Genomic DNA, 16,449 nt, shown 5'->3' with positions numbered 1-16,449 from the left:
CTCCCTGCCTAGAATTCCTGGGCTGCAGAAGGCAGCCCCGCGGCCCTCCCCTGCCCCGTGCGCTGGCATCACGGCCCAGGGTTAGGTGGGGTGTAAGGTGAGACCCTCTTTCGGGTACCTCTGCAGAGGTGCATGCTCACTGAAGCCGTGTGTGTGTGTGTGTGTGTGTGTGTCCCCGCGCCCTCCCTTGCTGCTGGTCAGTTGTTGCCTTCTCTTGATGGGGGGGGGGTTATCAGCTTCTGAGGCGCCATGCCCCGAGTGTCCTGACCCCAGGGATTTTTCTAGAATATTTCTGGGGGAGGAGGGGAAGGTGAACATGTTCCAGCAGCCCCCAATCAGGAGCTTAAAATTTCTCTTTGTAAGGCTAAGAATCCTGCTTTCCAGGAAGCCGACTGCATTGGGAGATAAGCTGTGGGAGGAAGGGGTTATCTGGACAGTGTGACCAGAGGCACTGGGTGGTGCAGGGCCTTACGAACTGCCCCAAAACTGGGCGGCAAGGACGCAGCGGGGTGATGGGAATGCTGCTGGGAGGGTGGCCTCCTTCAACCATCCCCTCCGAGCCCCCCCCTCTAACCCTCTCCTGGCCCACCCTGCCCAGGGAGCACCCTCTCTGGGCCCCTGTGGCGGTTCTCAATGGTCCTTCATCACTCAGCACTGAGAGTGCCCCATCGGTGCCAGGCAGTATTCCAGGTGGTAGGGACACGGTGGGAAACGGACTTGGCCCAGTGGATAGGGCGTCCGTCTACCACATGGGAGGTCCGCGGTTCAAACCCCGGGCCTCCTTGACCCGTGTGGAGCTGGCCCATGCGCAGTGCTGATGCACACAAGGAGTGCCCTGCCACGCAGGGGTGTCCCCTGCATAGGGGAGCCCCACGCACAAGGAGTGCGCCCCGTAAGGAGAGCCGCCCAGCGCGAAAGAAAGTGCAGCCAACCCAGGAATGGCACCGCACACACGGAGAGCTGACATCAACAAGATGATGCAACAAAAAGAAACTGAGATTCCCGTGCTGCTGACAACAACAGAAAAGGACAAAGAAGATGCAGCAAATAGACACAGAGAAGAGACAACCGGGGTGGGGGGGGGAGGGGAGAGAGAGAAATAAATAAATAAATCTTAAAAAAAAAAAGGACTACTTAAAAAAAAAAAAAAGACCTGGTCCCTGCCCTGGGGATACTAGGTCTGGTGAGTTGCCTCTTCTGTGGGAATGAAACTTCAGGAACACAGTAGGTTGTTTTCAGTCACTTGGAGGCCGGAAGCCTGAGGCCCTGCCCACAGTAGCTGCTCTTTGAACATCTGCTCTGGCTGATGTGCTCTCCTCTCATTCTCCAGGCAAAATTAAGGGGTGTCACTACATCAGGCTGGGGAAATGGGACTCTGGGAGGGCTCCTGGCATCCTGGGGACCTGGTAGGCGTTCTTGGTGGGGGTGGGGGAGTCCCCAAGAGTTGGAGAGGGAGCTCTGAGCGCGAGGCTGGTAGAGGTCTCTAAGGCATGTTTGGAGGGGGGCAGAAACTTCTGCAGGAGAAAATGAAAGGGCCTGGAAGCACGGGGAGGGCTGGTCGTGGACTGTCTGCTGAGGCCCTGCGCACCTTGCTGGACAGCAGCACCCATGCCGTTGGCTGGTGGTGCTTTGCACGCCCATCGCCCCTGCACTGGGAGTGCCTTGAGCGTGAGCTTGTCTCACCCAGCGCTGGGGCTGCTGTGGGTGAGAGTGCAATAAATAGGTCCTGAATAAAGCAATGGCTGAACTCCCCAAAGCGGGAGAGCCCCTCTCCTGCTCCAGGAGGGAGGAGGGCACGCTGACCGTTGAGAACCTTCTATGCACCTGACTCCGATGCGCCATAGCCGGGCCGAGGGCAGAGGAGTCAGAGCTGGCCTTTCCTGACATTCGCCAGATGGCGTTACTGCAGGGTTAACGCAGCGTCCTTGCCATGGCTGGCGAAGCCCTCTCTGAATTCATCTCCTGCTCCCTCTCTGTGCTCGCACCCAGCCCTGCCATGCTGTTAGCCCAGGTGCCTGTCTGCCCCTCCCTCCTTCACGTCTGCTGGAAAACCATCACCTCCATGAGACCCACCCTGAACCTCCTTCACCCCCATCCATGCACTCTGCTCTTTTTCTTTTCTTAGCTCCTGTCACCTTCTAACACTTAATGCATTTTTATGTTTTCTTCACGTCTCTGTCCCTAGGGCCCTAGAGCAGAGCCTGTCACATGGTAAGAGCTCAGTAACTACTTGTTGAAGGAATGCACCTCCTCATCACCCATCACTTTCTTCAGCGTCTCTGGGGAGGTCCACCCATGACTGCCACCCACCTGTGGTCTCCTTCAACACCCCACAGTCTAGCCCCCTACCATCAGCCCTGTTGAGTCACTCTCTAGTAAGTTCTCCCACTTAAAGTTTGTCTTCCCAACTCTTGCTTTCAATCAGCAAATTTTTACTGCCCACCTGCTGCATGCCATGTTTCTTCAACATATTCATCAGCATCTTGAGAGCAGGCCTGTGCTTTTCATTTCCTTTGCAAGGCCCAGAGCTATGAAGGGGCTGGGTAGGGAGGAGGCATTGAAAAGCATCCATCTCTGGGTGCCTTGATCTGAAGTTGCCGAATATTCTATTGACAGGGTTCATGGGTATCAGCCTCCCAAGATGGCCCTTTCCCTGGAGAAGAGGTTAGTTCTTTGGCCAAGTTGCAAGAGTATTCAAGAAGAAACTCTAAAGTCATCTACTAGGGCAGGAGAGGAGAGGGACATTGCTCACTTTCAGCTTCTGAATTGATCCAGCATTTGCATATCCATTCTGTGAAATTTCCCAAGATGGATGTGCTCTAATTGACTATTCAAAGCAGATGGCAAGGAAGTGGCTGTGGCTCAATCAGCTGGGCTCCTGTCTACAACATGGGAGGCCCTGGGTTCGCGTCCCGGGGCCTCCTTGTGAAGGCAGGCTCGCCTGCACACTGCGGAGAGCCACTGGCCTGGGCGCCGTGGAGAGCCAACTTAGCAAGGTGACCCCACAAAAAGGGAAACAAGCAGAAACACAGAAGAGCCGCACAGCGAATGGACACAGAGAGCAGACAGCAAGCAAGCCGCAAGGGGGGGAGGGGAATAAAATAAATAAATGCAGACACAGAATAACACACAGCGAATGGACGCAGAGAGCAGACAGCACGCAAAAAGCCACGGGGGGCGGGAGGGGGAATAATAATGAAAAAAAAGCAGATGGCAGGGAAGTGGATGTAACTCAGGGAACTGAGCTTCTACCTACCCATGGGAGGTCCACGGCTTGGTTCCCAGTGCCTCCTAAAGAAGACAGCGAGCTGGTGTGACGGGCAGTCGCAGCAAGCAGACACAATGAAATGACTCAGCAAGAGACACCAGAAGAAAATCATAAAGAGACACAGCAAAGCAGGAAGCAGAGGTTCCCAGTGCCTCCTAAAGGAAATGAGCAAGACAGCGAGCTGACGAGCTGACGTAATGGGCAGGCGCAACAAAATGATACAACAAGAGACACAAGAAGAAAAGACAGTGAGACACAACAAAGCAGGGAATGGAGGTGGCTCAAATGATTAGGTGCCTCCCTCCCACATCGGAGGTCTCAGGTTTAGTTCCTGGTGCCTCCTAATGACATAGCAAAGTGCAAACAATGAGGGGATGGGGAGAAATAAATAAATTAAACATATCTTTAAAAAAAAAAAAAAAGCAGATGGCAGGGAAGGCGATGTGGCTCAGTGGTTGAGTGCCGACTTCCCAGGTATGACCTCCTGAGTTCGATATATTTGCCCCCCTGTACCTAAAAAAAAATAGCAAAGGGAATTGTGGGATGAGGACAGACTAGGAAGCTGCAGGGATCAGTGCCTCCACCAGAACAACTCTTAAACAGGCAGGACGGGTCTGAATCCACTATTTTGAAACTCCAGAGTCCAGTAGAACACAGCACAGCATCCAGAGAAGAGGGGGGAAGAAGCTGGTAAACGGCGGTAAATACCAGTAATGTGCTCTCAAAGCAGCGTTATGGGCACCCATCTCCCACTCTTGCAGCAGTGCGATCCGGCCCCTGAGCAGCTTACCGGTCCCAGGAAAGGGCATAAAAGTTCCCATCCCCAAGATCCGCAGGTGGCGTGGACTGATCGCTGCTCACAGCTTGGGATTAGTAACTTTGGCTCACTGGTGGCCCGGCTCTGAGAGTGGTCATCGGTCAACCCGCCCCAGGCAGAGGAAACTTCAAGACCGCACACTTCCTCAGAGCTGCCCAGTACAGTGGAAGGGCTGCGTTTGCTGGGCAGGGGTTGAGCTGAGAAAGCACAGATTTGGGGAGGCCTGGAAGAAGCTCTCGGGGCCCTTCCTTCATCCCCTCCCTGGGGGCAGTCTGGAGCCTGCCAGGGAGCCTGCTAGGGCTCCCCAGGGGGGAGGTCTCTGGCCTGGTTCCAGCCGGGAAAGATGGGCTGGGGAAACTTCTCTCCAGCCTGCCCTCACGCCCAGAACTTGCCCTCCAGACAAAAGCAGCCAATGAAAAGTAGTGTAAGAGACAACGGAGGCAGGTGACCTGGGGCCAAGGCTTACCTGCTGTGGAAGAGGGAGAAGGTCTGTGTCCTGGGAAGAAGAGGGGACATCCAAACACTTGGAAGCAGGGACTCTCCTAAGGCCACTGGCAAGCTCAAGCCCAGGGTCCGGCTGGGAGCACCAGCCCATGCAAAGCTTATTTGCCAAGGTGGCAAAAGGTGTTTTTTTAGGTTTGCTTGGCATTGTTAGCTGCTGGCACTCAAGAAAATCTCTGTTACTACTGACCCCACTGAGATCAAGACTACAAGAGGATACTATGAACAGATCTGCACCAACAAATTAGATCACCTAGGCGAAATGGACAATTGAGAAACACACAAATTGCCCACACTGACTCAAGAAGAACTCAATAGATTAATAACAAGAAAAGAGATTGAATCATTTACTAAAAACCTCCCTGTGGGGACCCAGGGCCCCCCTAAGTACTCAGCACAGAGTTGCCTGTGTGACCTAGACATAAGTTAAAGGTTAACAACCTTCCCCAGAGGGAAGAGAATGTAGAGATGCTATGTAAACTATGATCTTCCCAAAGTAGTACGCGTCCTTCCTGCAAGCTTAGTGAAAACATCCCAACACCCTATGTGCACACTTCGCATGACCCTAGCAGGAATTCTGTTCTCTTACCCTATGGAATGTCCTTGTTCTCATCCCTATGCAATGCCCTTGTTCTGAGACCCCTTCAATCACCCTTCATTCTTCCTGTCTCTTTATGGAGCAATAACGTCACTCATTCTTTAACTGGCTGCTGTCAAAGATTCTCTCCTGTCCATAAGTCCCAATAAAGCTTATGCCTAAGTGCCAGGTGAGTTCTTTGGTCTGGCAGCTGCACTAACTCATGCCCTTCAGGCGCTGGGTTGTAACACTCCCTGCAAAAAAAAGCACAGGACTATAAGTCTTCACTGGCGAGTTTTACCAAACATCCCAAGAATTAACACCAATTCTGATTAAACTATTCCCAAACAGTGAAGAGGAGGGAAAACTTCTAAATTAATTCTATGGGGCTAACACCACCCTATATCAGAGCCAAGAAAAGGAAATTATAGCCCAATATCCATTATGAATATAGATGCAGAAATCCTCAACAAAATACCAGGCAACCAAATCCAACAGCACATTAAAAGAATTACACACCATGATCTGTGGGATTTATCCCAGGTATGCAAGGGAGGTTATTCATTAGAAAATCAATTAATGTAATACACCACAATAATAGACTGAAGGGAAGAAAACACAGGATTATCTCAATTGATGCAGAAAATGCATTTGACAAAATCCAGCACCCTTTCTTGGTTAAAAAAAAAAACACACTTAGAGAACTAGAATACAAGGAAAATGCCTTTTCATGGTAAAGGAAATATATGAAAAGCCCACAGCTATCATACTCAATGGTGAAAGACTAAAAGCTTTCCCTGTTAGATCAGGAACAAGACAAGGATGCCCACGTCACTGCGGTTATTCAATATTGTACTGGAAGTTCTAGCCAGAGCAATTAAGCAAGAAAAAGAAATAAAAGGCATCCCAATTGGAAAGGAAAGAGTAAAACTTTCCCTATTTGCTGATGGTGTGACCCTACATATAGACAATCCTGAAAACTCTGCAACAAAGCAATTAGAGCTAATAAATTCAGTGAAGTGGCAGGGTACAAGATCAACATGCAAAATTCAATAGTGTTTTCATACTATAGTAAGGAACAATCTGAGGAGAAAACCAAGGAAAAAATTCCATTTACAATAGCAACTATAAGAATAAGATACCTAGGAGTAAATCTAACCAAGGATGTGAAGGACTTGCACACAGAAAACTACAAAACATTGCTAAAAGACATATTCCATGTTCATGGATTGAAAGACTAAATATTGGTAAGATGTCAGTTCTACCCGAGGTGTCTTACAAATTCAATGAGATCCCAATCAACCTTATAACAGCCTACTTTGTAAAACTGAAAACTCCAATTGAAATTCATATGGAAGGGAATAGCCAAAAACTTCTTGAAAAAGAACAAATTTAAAGGACTCACACCCTATAATTTAAAAACTTATTACAAAGTTATGGTAATCAAAACACTATGGCACTCACACAAGGACAGACATATAGTCCAATGGTTTGGAACTGAGAGTTTAGAAATAAGTCCTCACATCAATGGCCAACTGGTTTTTGACAAGGGTGCCAAGTTAAAGAGAATAGTCTCTTTAACAGATGGTGCTGGGAAAACTGCATCTCCACATGCAAATAATGAAGGTGGACCCCTACCTCATGTTGTTTAATAGAACTCAAAATGGATTAAAGACTTAAATATAAGAACCAGAACTATAATAGGCCTAGAAGAAAATATGGGGAAACTTCTTCAGGACATTATGTTAGGCAATGGTTTCTTCAACCACACACCCAAAGCACAAGAAACAAAAGAAAAAATAAATAAATGGGATCTGAGGAAAATTTAAAACTTTTGTGCCTCAGAAGTCATTATAAGGAAGGTAAAATGACAACTTACACAATTGGAGAAAATATTTGGAAACCATATATCTGATAATGGTTTACTATTTAGAATATGTAAAGAAACATTTCAACTTTTAATTTGCCCATTTTTTTAATGGCCCATTTTTTTACGGGCAAAAGACTTGAATAGACATATCTCCAAAGAAGATGTACAAATAGCCAAAAAGCACATGAAAAGATGCTCAACATCATTAGCCATTAGGGAAACACAAATTGAAGCCAGAGGGAAGTACCATTTACACCCACTAGAAAAGCTGCTATTTAAAAAAAATGGAAAATAAAAAGTGTTGGTGAGGATGAGGAGAAATAGGAATGCTCGGTCATTGTTGGGGATGTAAAATGGTGCAGCTGCTGTGGAAAACAGTTTGGTGGTTTCTCGGGAAGTTAATTATAGAATTACCATATGACCCAGAAACCCCACTTCTAGGTATATATCCATAAGAACCAATAGCAGAGACTGAAACAGGAATTTTCCCACTGATGTTCGAAGTTATTGACAATTGCCAAAAGATGGAAGCAACCCATAAACAATATGTGGTACATACATGCAATGGAATATTATATTCAGCTCTAAAAAGGACACCACATGGATGAACCTTGAAGACCTTATGAAAGATGAAGTAAGCCAAGAACATAAGGACAAATACTGTAGGAGCGCACTGATATGGAACCGCTAAAGTAAACTCATAGAGACAGAATCTAGAATACAAGTTAACAGGGGATGGGAAAGGGGTAGGGAATAGGGAGTTAAGGCTTAAAATGTACAGAGTCTTAGAGCAGATGTGGCTCAAGTGGTTGAGAGCCCACCTCTCACATGGAAGGTCTTGGGTCCAGTTCCCCGTGCCTCCTGAAAATAAAAGCAACGAGGAAAACAAACAAAAATACCAACCTAGAGAAACCGATGTGCTCAGTGGTTGAGCACTGGCTTCCCACATATGAGGTCCCGGGTCAATCCCCAGCGCCCCATACCTCAAGGAAAAAATGTACAGATTCTCTGTTTGGGATAATGGAAAAGTTTTGGTAATGAATGGCAGTGATGGTAGCAAAACATTGTGAATGTCATTAACAGAACTAAATTATATACTTGAAAGTGGTTAAAAGGGGGAAATTTTAGGTCTGTATATTAGTAGAAAAAATTTTTAAAGAAAATCTATGGAACCATACGACACAGAGTGAACCTCAAGTTAAACCATGGGGAAAGGACTTGGCCCAATGGATAGGGTGTCTGCCTACCACATGGGAGGTCCGCGGTTCAAACCCTGGGCCTCCCTGACCCGTGTGCAGCTGGCCCATGCGCAGTGCTGATGCGCACAAGGAGTGCCCTGCCCCGCAGGGGTGTCCCCCGCGTAGGGGAGCCCCACGCGCAAGGAGTGTGCCCCGTAAGGAGAGCTGCCCGGCGTGAAAGAAAGTGCAGCCTGCCCAGGAATGGTGCCACACACACGGAGAGCTGACACAACAAGATGACGCAACAAAAAGAAACACAGATTCCCGTGCCGCTGATGAAGATAGAAGCGGTCACAGTAGAACACAGCGAATGGACACAGAGAGCAGACAACTGTGTGTGTGCGTGTGTGGGGGAGAAATAAATAAAAATAAATAAATCTTTAAACAAAACCATGGACCGTGGTTCATAGTACAATGATAAAAATGTGCTTTCCTCAATTGTAACAAATGTACCACACTAATGTAAGATGTTCATAATAGGGTGGTATATGGGAAACTGTATTTTATGTACGATATTTCTGTAAATGCACAACTTCTCTAATGAAAAAACAGCAACAACAAAACACGGTGGCCAAGCAAAGCAGTAAGGGAGGGAGTGAGGGAGAAAGAGAGAGGCTGGGCTTTGGGGCAGGGTGGGAGGATATCTTGAGGGTAAATCAGGCAAACAGAGGAACCACCTCTGTCATCCTAAGGATGTAATAGGTACAGTCACAGGGCAGCCCCCAGGGCCCTGAGGCAGGGTGCTGGGTGCTGGGAATGGCCTCCGAGGGGGCCAGCATGGAAGGGGAGGCAAGCTGGCGCAGTCGCACTGGGGGCCTGGGAGCTCAACTTACAGACTCACCTTTCACAGGGCACTTAACAGTGAGTCGAAATCGGAGGGCATCGTAAGGCTTGACTTGTGTGGCATTAGGAGGCTCCTCTTGTAACAAATCCCAACGCCCCACCCCCACCCCAGGGCTTGGTCCTCTACTTGGTATAAAATTGCCCTCCTTCCAGCCCTCTGTTAAAGCCTGAGCTCTCCAGAGGGGAAGCCAGGAGATGGGCTAAGGGTAGCATGAGAGGGCCGAGAAGGTTCCAAAGGCAGGTGCTGAATGGAGCAGGTGGATAGAGGCCTGGGGCAGGGTAGGCAGGACTGGCCGGTTTTCTAAGAGAGCTCCCTGGCACACAGTAGGTGTTTATTACATCTTTGTGTAAGAGTGAATGTCTAGCCTTGGCCTGGCTTCTGCGCTAGACGCAGGTGCGGGAAGCTGGCCCAGCACACCCAGAGGCCTGAGCCCAGGCCGGCCTTCGTGTCTGTTTTAGATAAGACTGCATGGCCTCCCCAGCCAGGGGAGAGGCTGAGTGGCCTCTGGACTGGGGAAGTCTGAGCTTCAGTCCTAGCGTGCTCTAAACTGGTGCGTACCCGACCTCTGGGGGGATTTCAGAATTTGGAATCTCAGACCCAACCTAGACTTAATTCAGCGAGCCCTATTTTTACGTACCCCCAGGAGGTCTGTGCACATGTTGACGTTTGGGAAGCGCTAGTATACAGTATAAATGACGAAACAGACGTTCCTCCACGCCTGGCTCAGGGCAGATCACAGAAAACTGAGTGACCCACTCACCCTCGCAGGGTCGCACTTTGATATCATACTCTTTGCTGCCTCTAAGATCTTGGGAGCCAAAAAGCCTGATGTACTCTGCTTTTGAATGTTTATAAATCTGGAGTAAATGCCCCTGTTATTAACACCTATTATTCAAAGCTCCAAGAACAAAATACAAGACTGATAAGCCCACTCCTTTGCACTAACTCATCATATTTCCCTTTTAACCCTAGTGGCTAGGAAGCTCAGACCATGCTCACGGTTATATTATCCTTAAATTCTATTTTCCATCTCCACTCCCCACACCCCGGCCATGATTTTCTGTGTCCAGGTCATTATTCGGCTTACGATTAAGCTTCTCACTGTAAGTGGTCCTGAGTTACCTTTGAAAAGAGCCAGTTGTGTAAGAAAACTTGAAAAATAAATGGGGAACGTGTGCACCCCAGAGGCAAACCCTCCCTTTCGGCTTAACTGCTGGCACCCTTTCGTGGTAAGGGTGGGGACTGAAGGCCGTTGGGAGAAGGAGACCTCCTTGGGCTCCTATGGGAGTCACCGAGGAAAGAAAGCCCCACCGGCTGGGGAGGAAATCAACGCGCCTCCTCCTTCCTTCCCGCCCATCAGAGCCTGGCTGGGGAGGAAATCAACGCGCCCCCCTCCTTCCTTCCCGCCCATCAGAGCCTGGCTGGGGAGGAAATCAACGCGCCCCCCTCCTTCCTTCCCGCCCATCAGAGCACGGCTCACCAGATCCGGGGGGCAGGGCACAGCCCGCTCTGCTGGGGGCTTCTCCACAGCCCGGGGCGGGGCGGGCGTGGTGGGGGCCCTGGTTCCCAGAGACTCCTGCTGCCATGGTCTGCGAGCTGCTCCCCACACCAGGACCCCAGGCCGGTGGCCGGAGTGCACTCAGCGCCGTATGGGTGCAGAGAGGCTGTGACCGGAAGCCCCACACGGGGGTGGGGTCCAGGGGGTGGGTGGCGGCAGCTTGGCTGAGCACAGGTCATTGGCCTCGGGGTCAGCAGCCAAGATAAGCCCTCCCTCCAGGGCTGCGTGCACTCCTAACTCCCTGCTGCCTTGGTTTGGGCTCCCCAGGGAGGCCCCTGGAAGGGCAGTGACCTTGCTGAAGTCCCAGCCTGTGGCGGGCGGGGTCCTTTGGTCAGATCACCCCTCTTTCGCCCTCCGTGGAGTAAGCGGGACCAGTCGCTGTTTCAAATGAACAAGGTGACCCGCGTGGGATCAGGGCAAGGCTGGGGTTTGAACCAGGCCCGTGTGCCGCCCACTGCCTCCGCCTTACCAGGTGAGGGGCTCCCGTGGGTCAGGGTCGGTACAGCCTTGGTGACCCCTTTTGTGCAGAGGGCTGGGCCCAGCTGGGTGAGGGCAGGGGCAGCCCATGTAGGGTGACATAGGGGCGTAGAGCAGGGGGGCTTCTCTCCAGGACATTTGTCAGAATGTCCCCTCTGGGGAGAGCCCCCTCCAGTCATCCCAGCCTCTCCGAGGGGCCTGTGGAAGGGCAGGTAAGCCGTCGACAGCCTGGTTTCTAAATGGCGTACCGGATGGCCGCCTGATTTCGTTGACACCCACATCAGAGGACCATCATCCTCAGAGCCACCTCGAGCCCTTTGCTGCACTGGCGCTGGGCGGGCCGCCAGGTGCCTGCAGGAAAAGGCTTCCAGTCTGGGTAAGGGCGATAATGGCCCAAGACCTGCCATGTGTACTGCGGGGACCTGGGTTCAAATGCAGCCTCTCCACTGAGCCTCAGTTTCCCCGGCAATAGCAGTACATACCTCCTCGGGCTGTTGTGAGAATCAAGTGAGATAGTGCCATGAAAGCTCCTGGCACATAGTAGGTGTTCATTAGAGGAAGAGGAAGCTGGTTCCCTGAAAACACCTGTTCCATGCAGAAACACCTCCATTCAGGCCCCTCTCCTCTCCTTCGGAGAAGGCGCCGTGTGGCCATGCAGCCCCTCTCGGAGGAGCCTGCAGGGAAATGCTTTTCCTCCAGCTGCCCCTGACCCCTGGCGAGGAGCTGCAGGTGGGCAGTGGAGGCCAGTGGCCTGCCTCCCTCTCCCTCTCTGTCCCTGTGGCCAGCGGGCCCCGTGGGCACCTTGGAATCAGGGCTCCTGGCCCGCATCCTGCCCCGGTGGCTGACCCACTGTGACGTGTCTTCTGGCCGGGCCTCCGTCTCCTGCCGGTCCCAGGTGCCTGAGGCTTGCCCCTCTGCTGAGAGTGTTGGTAGGAAAGGGCCCTGCTCTGGGCACTGGGTGGGGGCCCTTGAGAGGCACTGAAAGGCCGGGGAGGAAGAAGATGAAGGGGGCTAGGCTTTGTCACGCTGGTGTGGGGGACCTGGAAGATTTAAGAGGCGTATGTGATTGGGATAGTGACAAGGTTAAATTTTACCTGAGCCTCGTGAGCCTGGAAAAGAGCTAAGGTGAAGAAATCCAGCCCACCTCTCCCACCGCCCAGGCTTTGTATTCTGGGAAAAGGTTTACCACCGGAAGCTCCCTTCCCCGCGGGGCTTAGACTGCCTTACAGACGCCCGCTGGTTTATCTATGGCAAAGCCAGACACAGACCCTCCACCTTGCTAACCATTTACTCGTAAGTGATTAGTTGAACTGCTTGTTTCCACCGATCCATCAGAACTAAACGCTTGTGGTTTTTTTTGTTTTTTTTTTTAAGATTTATTTATTTATTTCTCTCCTCTTCCCCCTGCCCCAGTTGTCTGTTCTGTGTGTCTATTTTGCTGTGTGTTCTTCTTTGTCTGCTTCTGTTGTTGTCAGCGGCACGGGAATCTGTGTTTCTTTGTGTTGCGTCATCTTGCTGTGTCAGCTCTCCGTGTGCGCGGCGCCATTCCTGGGCAGGCTGCACTTTTCTTTCGTGCTGGGCGGCTCTCCTTACGGGGCGCACTCCTTGCTTGTGGGGCTCCCCTGCACGGGGACACCCCTGCGTGGCAGGGCACTCCTTGCGCGCATCAGCACTGCGCATGGGCCAGCTCCACATGGGTTAAGGAGGCCAGGGTTTGAACTGCGGAACTCCCATGTGGTAGACGACACCCTAACCACTGGGCCAAGTCTGCTGCCCCTAAATGCTTGTTAATCAAACTTGGGTTAAGCTTCTGGACTTCCTCCAGATCTCCCAGAAAACAGGGTGCTTCAACGTAAAATATTCTCAGTCCTACAATCTGACCATGTCAACTTTCTATCCTATGTCCCTACATTAAGTACTTCGCTCTGTAAAAAAGAAGAATCCTTTATGCCTTACTCTTGAGACACTTGCTAATCTTATGGCTAGGGGTTGTCCCTATTGAAATAACCCCACCCTCTCCTGCCATTGCTCCTTTCTCCCTTGCCAATCACCCTTTCAAATAACCTCTCACCTTACCAAGTCTAGATTTGTTTTTTCCTTGGCAATAGCTAACATTTTTTTTCAAGGTCTTGCTACATAGCAGGCACTGTTCTAAGCATTCTGTTTTAAAATCATTTCTTCCTCACAGTATAATTCCATGTTCAAATAAGGAAACTGAGGCATGGGAATTTTGAGTGCCCTGCCCGATATCACACAGCATGGAAAATGCTAGAGCCAGGATCAAACCCATGGTCTGATTCAGAGCCACCCCTACCAATCCTATTGCCTCCAGGATTCACTGCAGCAGAGCAGCTCTGGAAGTGGTGGCAGGATCCAAAAGGAAGATGGGGCCCTGGGAAGAGCGCAACAGGCAATGGCAGGCAGAGATTCCCAGCTGTGCTTGGAAGGCTACTTAGGAGACACATTATGTCTTCTGTCCAGGAGCCCCTTGCCCCATCCCAGGAGCTGCACATGTAATCACAGAGCTCCAGATAACTCAAAGTCGTGGGCCCATGGGGGGGTATGAAAAGTCTGCAGGAAGTTTAGCAAAGGTGATGGCCCTTGTCTGCAAAGTTCAGGATGGCAGGTAGTGGCAGGACCTGTGGCCCATCTACTGACTTTGATACCTGAAGAGGACAAAGGATTTGAAATCACACAGATCCAAGCTTGATTGCTGAGCTTCAGTTTTCTTATAGGTAAAATGGGTTTGATAACTTTTAGAGTTTCCCCCTTAAAAGGTTTGCAATGATTAACAGGTGGTAAGGCTGTAACTCCATTCTGATTGATTGAGCAAGTTATCTCCATGTGGAGGACAGTGTATTTCCTCCCAAGGATGAGCCATATCTCAGTGGGAATGGAGCGATAAGGACTCATCCCTTCCAGACCCCCACACTCCAAGAATACCCTACCTCCTAGCTCACTACCCCCAAGCCACGCACGAGAAGAATTCACTTTATAGCCCCTTATTAACCACAGGCTGTGCTCAGACTCCAACCCCCTTCCCATGGGCTCCCCCTATCGATGTACTGTGTGAAGTCACATCCGCCACCCTCCACGAGCAGCTGAAGTCTCTCTTCAAACCCCTGCCATGCTGGTGGGGGCGGCACTGAAGCATCTATTCTTCAGACCCCCTCCATTGGGAGAGCTTCCCAATAAACTCCTGCCTGCCTGCAGTCCTCTGTCTCTATGTCCCAGTGAGCGCCATTTTTCTCTAATATTTGGTGCCAAAACCCGGGTCTGGGGCTATGTTGAGACTGACCGACTGGTGGAGTGTCCACCCCGCCACTGCCAGGAGAGCCCATCCAGCACTGGACATTGAATCTCAACTGGGTGATGTAGGGATTTCTCCACTGGAGGATCCTGCTGTCTCACTCCTTTTTCCATTGTCCAGGACAACCCACTGGGAAAAACCTAGCGCTAGATTAGGGTCCTTGCTACCCCCGGGGACCACGGCGGGCGGGAGACCTGTGTCCTCGTGGGAGGAGACCCCTTGGCTCCGGAGGCTCTGGTCCCAAGCACGGTCTCCTGTTTCCTTGGGTGATTTCTGACTATTCGGTGACACTTGCCTCACTCAGAATCTCCCCTGTCCTAGAGATCCTTAGTCTCACCCCGGCCACCTAAAATGGGGAATTCAATTTCAGGCCCCCAAAACCATGCATCTGGGTTGCCTTCTTCACAACCTTAAAACACTGCACCCGAAAGGAGATATCAGACCCAAAAAACTCATTTTCTATTCGACCTCTGTGTGGCTGCAATACCAATTGGACAGTGAAAGTCAATGGCCAGAAAATGCATTTTCTTTTTCTTTTTAAAAAATTGTTATCTTCTTTTTTTTAAAGATACATAAGTCACACAAAATGGTACAATAAAAAATATAGGAGGTCCCCATATGCCCCACTCCCCACCCCACGCCCACTCCTCCCACATAAACAACTTCTTCATCCGTGTGGCCCATTCATTGCATTTGGTGAGTACATTTTGGAGCACTGCTGCACTGCATTATGGTTTACGTTGTAGTTTACACTCTCCCCCAGTCCATTCAGTGGGTTAGGGCAGGATCTATGATGTCCTGCTTTTTTAATTCCCAAGTTCTCTGAGACTTAAAGTACTTTATCCAGTGCAGCGGCAGGCCTGCGAGATTCAGGCCTTCTCTCATCTTTGTACCCATCCTTCCCTTGGTCCATCCTCTTCTTCTTTTATACCAGAAACCTCCTCAAAAGCTTTCTTCTTCCTCCTTTCTGCCCCCCCACGTCCCCTGAAAACCTCACCTTTGGTCCAGCTGGTCAGACTCCCCCTGCACCTCCTCCACATACACCCTGGCATCACCTCCACCCCCACCCTCCTGTCCTCTGACTCCCCTTCCTCCCCTCCCTGCCCCTCCCTGCCTTCTGTACACAGGCAACGCTTCTTCCGACTCCGATCCCTCCGATCACCCCCTCCTCCACTGCCATATGCCTCATCAGCACCCCCTGACTTACTCCATCCTCCTCCTGTTCCCCACATCTGCCCTTGAAGCCGCTCCCTCCTCCCTACCCCCCACCGGCTCTCCAGCCCAGCTCCCCGCTCTCAGGCTCCTTCCCCAGCTCCTGTCCTCCCTCTCCAGGAAGTGACCCAGGTAGAAAGCGTCTCCTTCTCAATCCCTAATCTCTCCCAAATCAAACACCATCTCACATCCTATTCCTCTGATCCCTCTCAATTTATCCATACCCAGCTGTCCCTAGTAATCTTCCTTAACTTACACTTGCTCACCGCTTACAAGGAAGCGTTTAGCTGACTCCTAAGTCATATTACAAGCAACATTGATGCCAGAAAAAAAAAAATCTTAAAGGCAGTAAAAATAGCTATTCCAAAGAAGTTAAGAATTATGAGTTAAATTAATGAACTTTAAGTTTCTGTTGGTGCATCATAACTCTTTTTGTGTTTGTCTGTTTGTTCAGTGCCAGTGTATATTTTAATACCCTCAGTTGGTAATATTAAATTAAAAAATGAAAATTCCTTAAAAAGCTCTAGTCAAATGACCAAAAATTATATAAGCCCTTATAATAATAAATATGTATATTAAATCTTTAAAGTGATGAAAATTTTAAGTCTTGACTAATGAAATTACTACAAATCTCTTCATAAAAAATAGTTCTTGCCTAAATTGAAATGAATAGTTTATTTTTCTTCACAGAATGAAATGTAGGACGTGAAACTTAAATAGATATTGAAAGAAGTAAAAGTTTGTAGGAGTGCTGACTGAAATTTGACGAGTTTGTTT

At 50.0% G+C, this 16,449-nt stretch overlaps 1 protein-coding gene across 5 annotated transcripts in view; it reads right to left on the bottom strand.

The window, feature by feature from the left end:
• Window positions 1-10,797, bottom strand: part of STEAP3 (STEAP3 metalloreductase) — a 109,301-nt gene extending 98,504 nt beyond the window's left edge. For 3 of the 5 annotated variants that reach the window (XR_009186621.2, XM_071216483.1, XM_058301111.1), the window contains exon 1: window positions 3,257-3,363. Coding sequence is in view for 4 of the 5 variants with exons in the window: in XM_071216483.1 (XP_071072584.1) it covers window positions 3,257-3,260 (4 nt within the window). In the remaining variant the exon portion in view is untranslated. Of the gene's footprint in view, window positions 1-3,256; window positions 3,364-10,595 lie in introns of those variants that run through there. The other 2 variants (XM_071216484.1, XM_023592000.2) reach the window with 2 other exon arrangements.
• Window positions 10,798-16,449: the final 5,652 nt, after the last annotated feature.

This window comes from Dasypus novemcinctus, chromosome 7 (assembly GCF_030445035.2).
Source record: "Dasypus novemcinctus isolate mDasNov1 chromosome 7, mDasNov1.1.hap2, whole genome shotgun sequence".
NCBI classification, from domain to species: Eukaryota; Metazoa; Chordata; class Mammalia; order Cingulata; family Dasypodidae; genus Dasypus; species Dasypus novemcinctus.
Note: the sequence above shows the minus strand (reverse complement) of the source record. Positions and strands in the feature narration are given on the sequence as shown.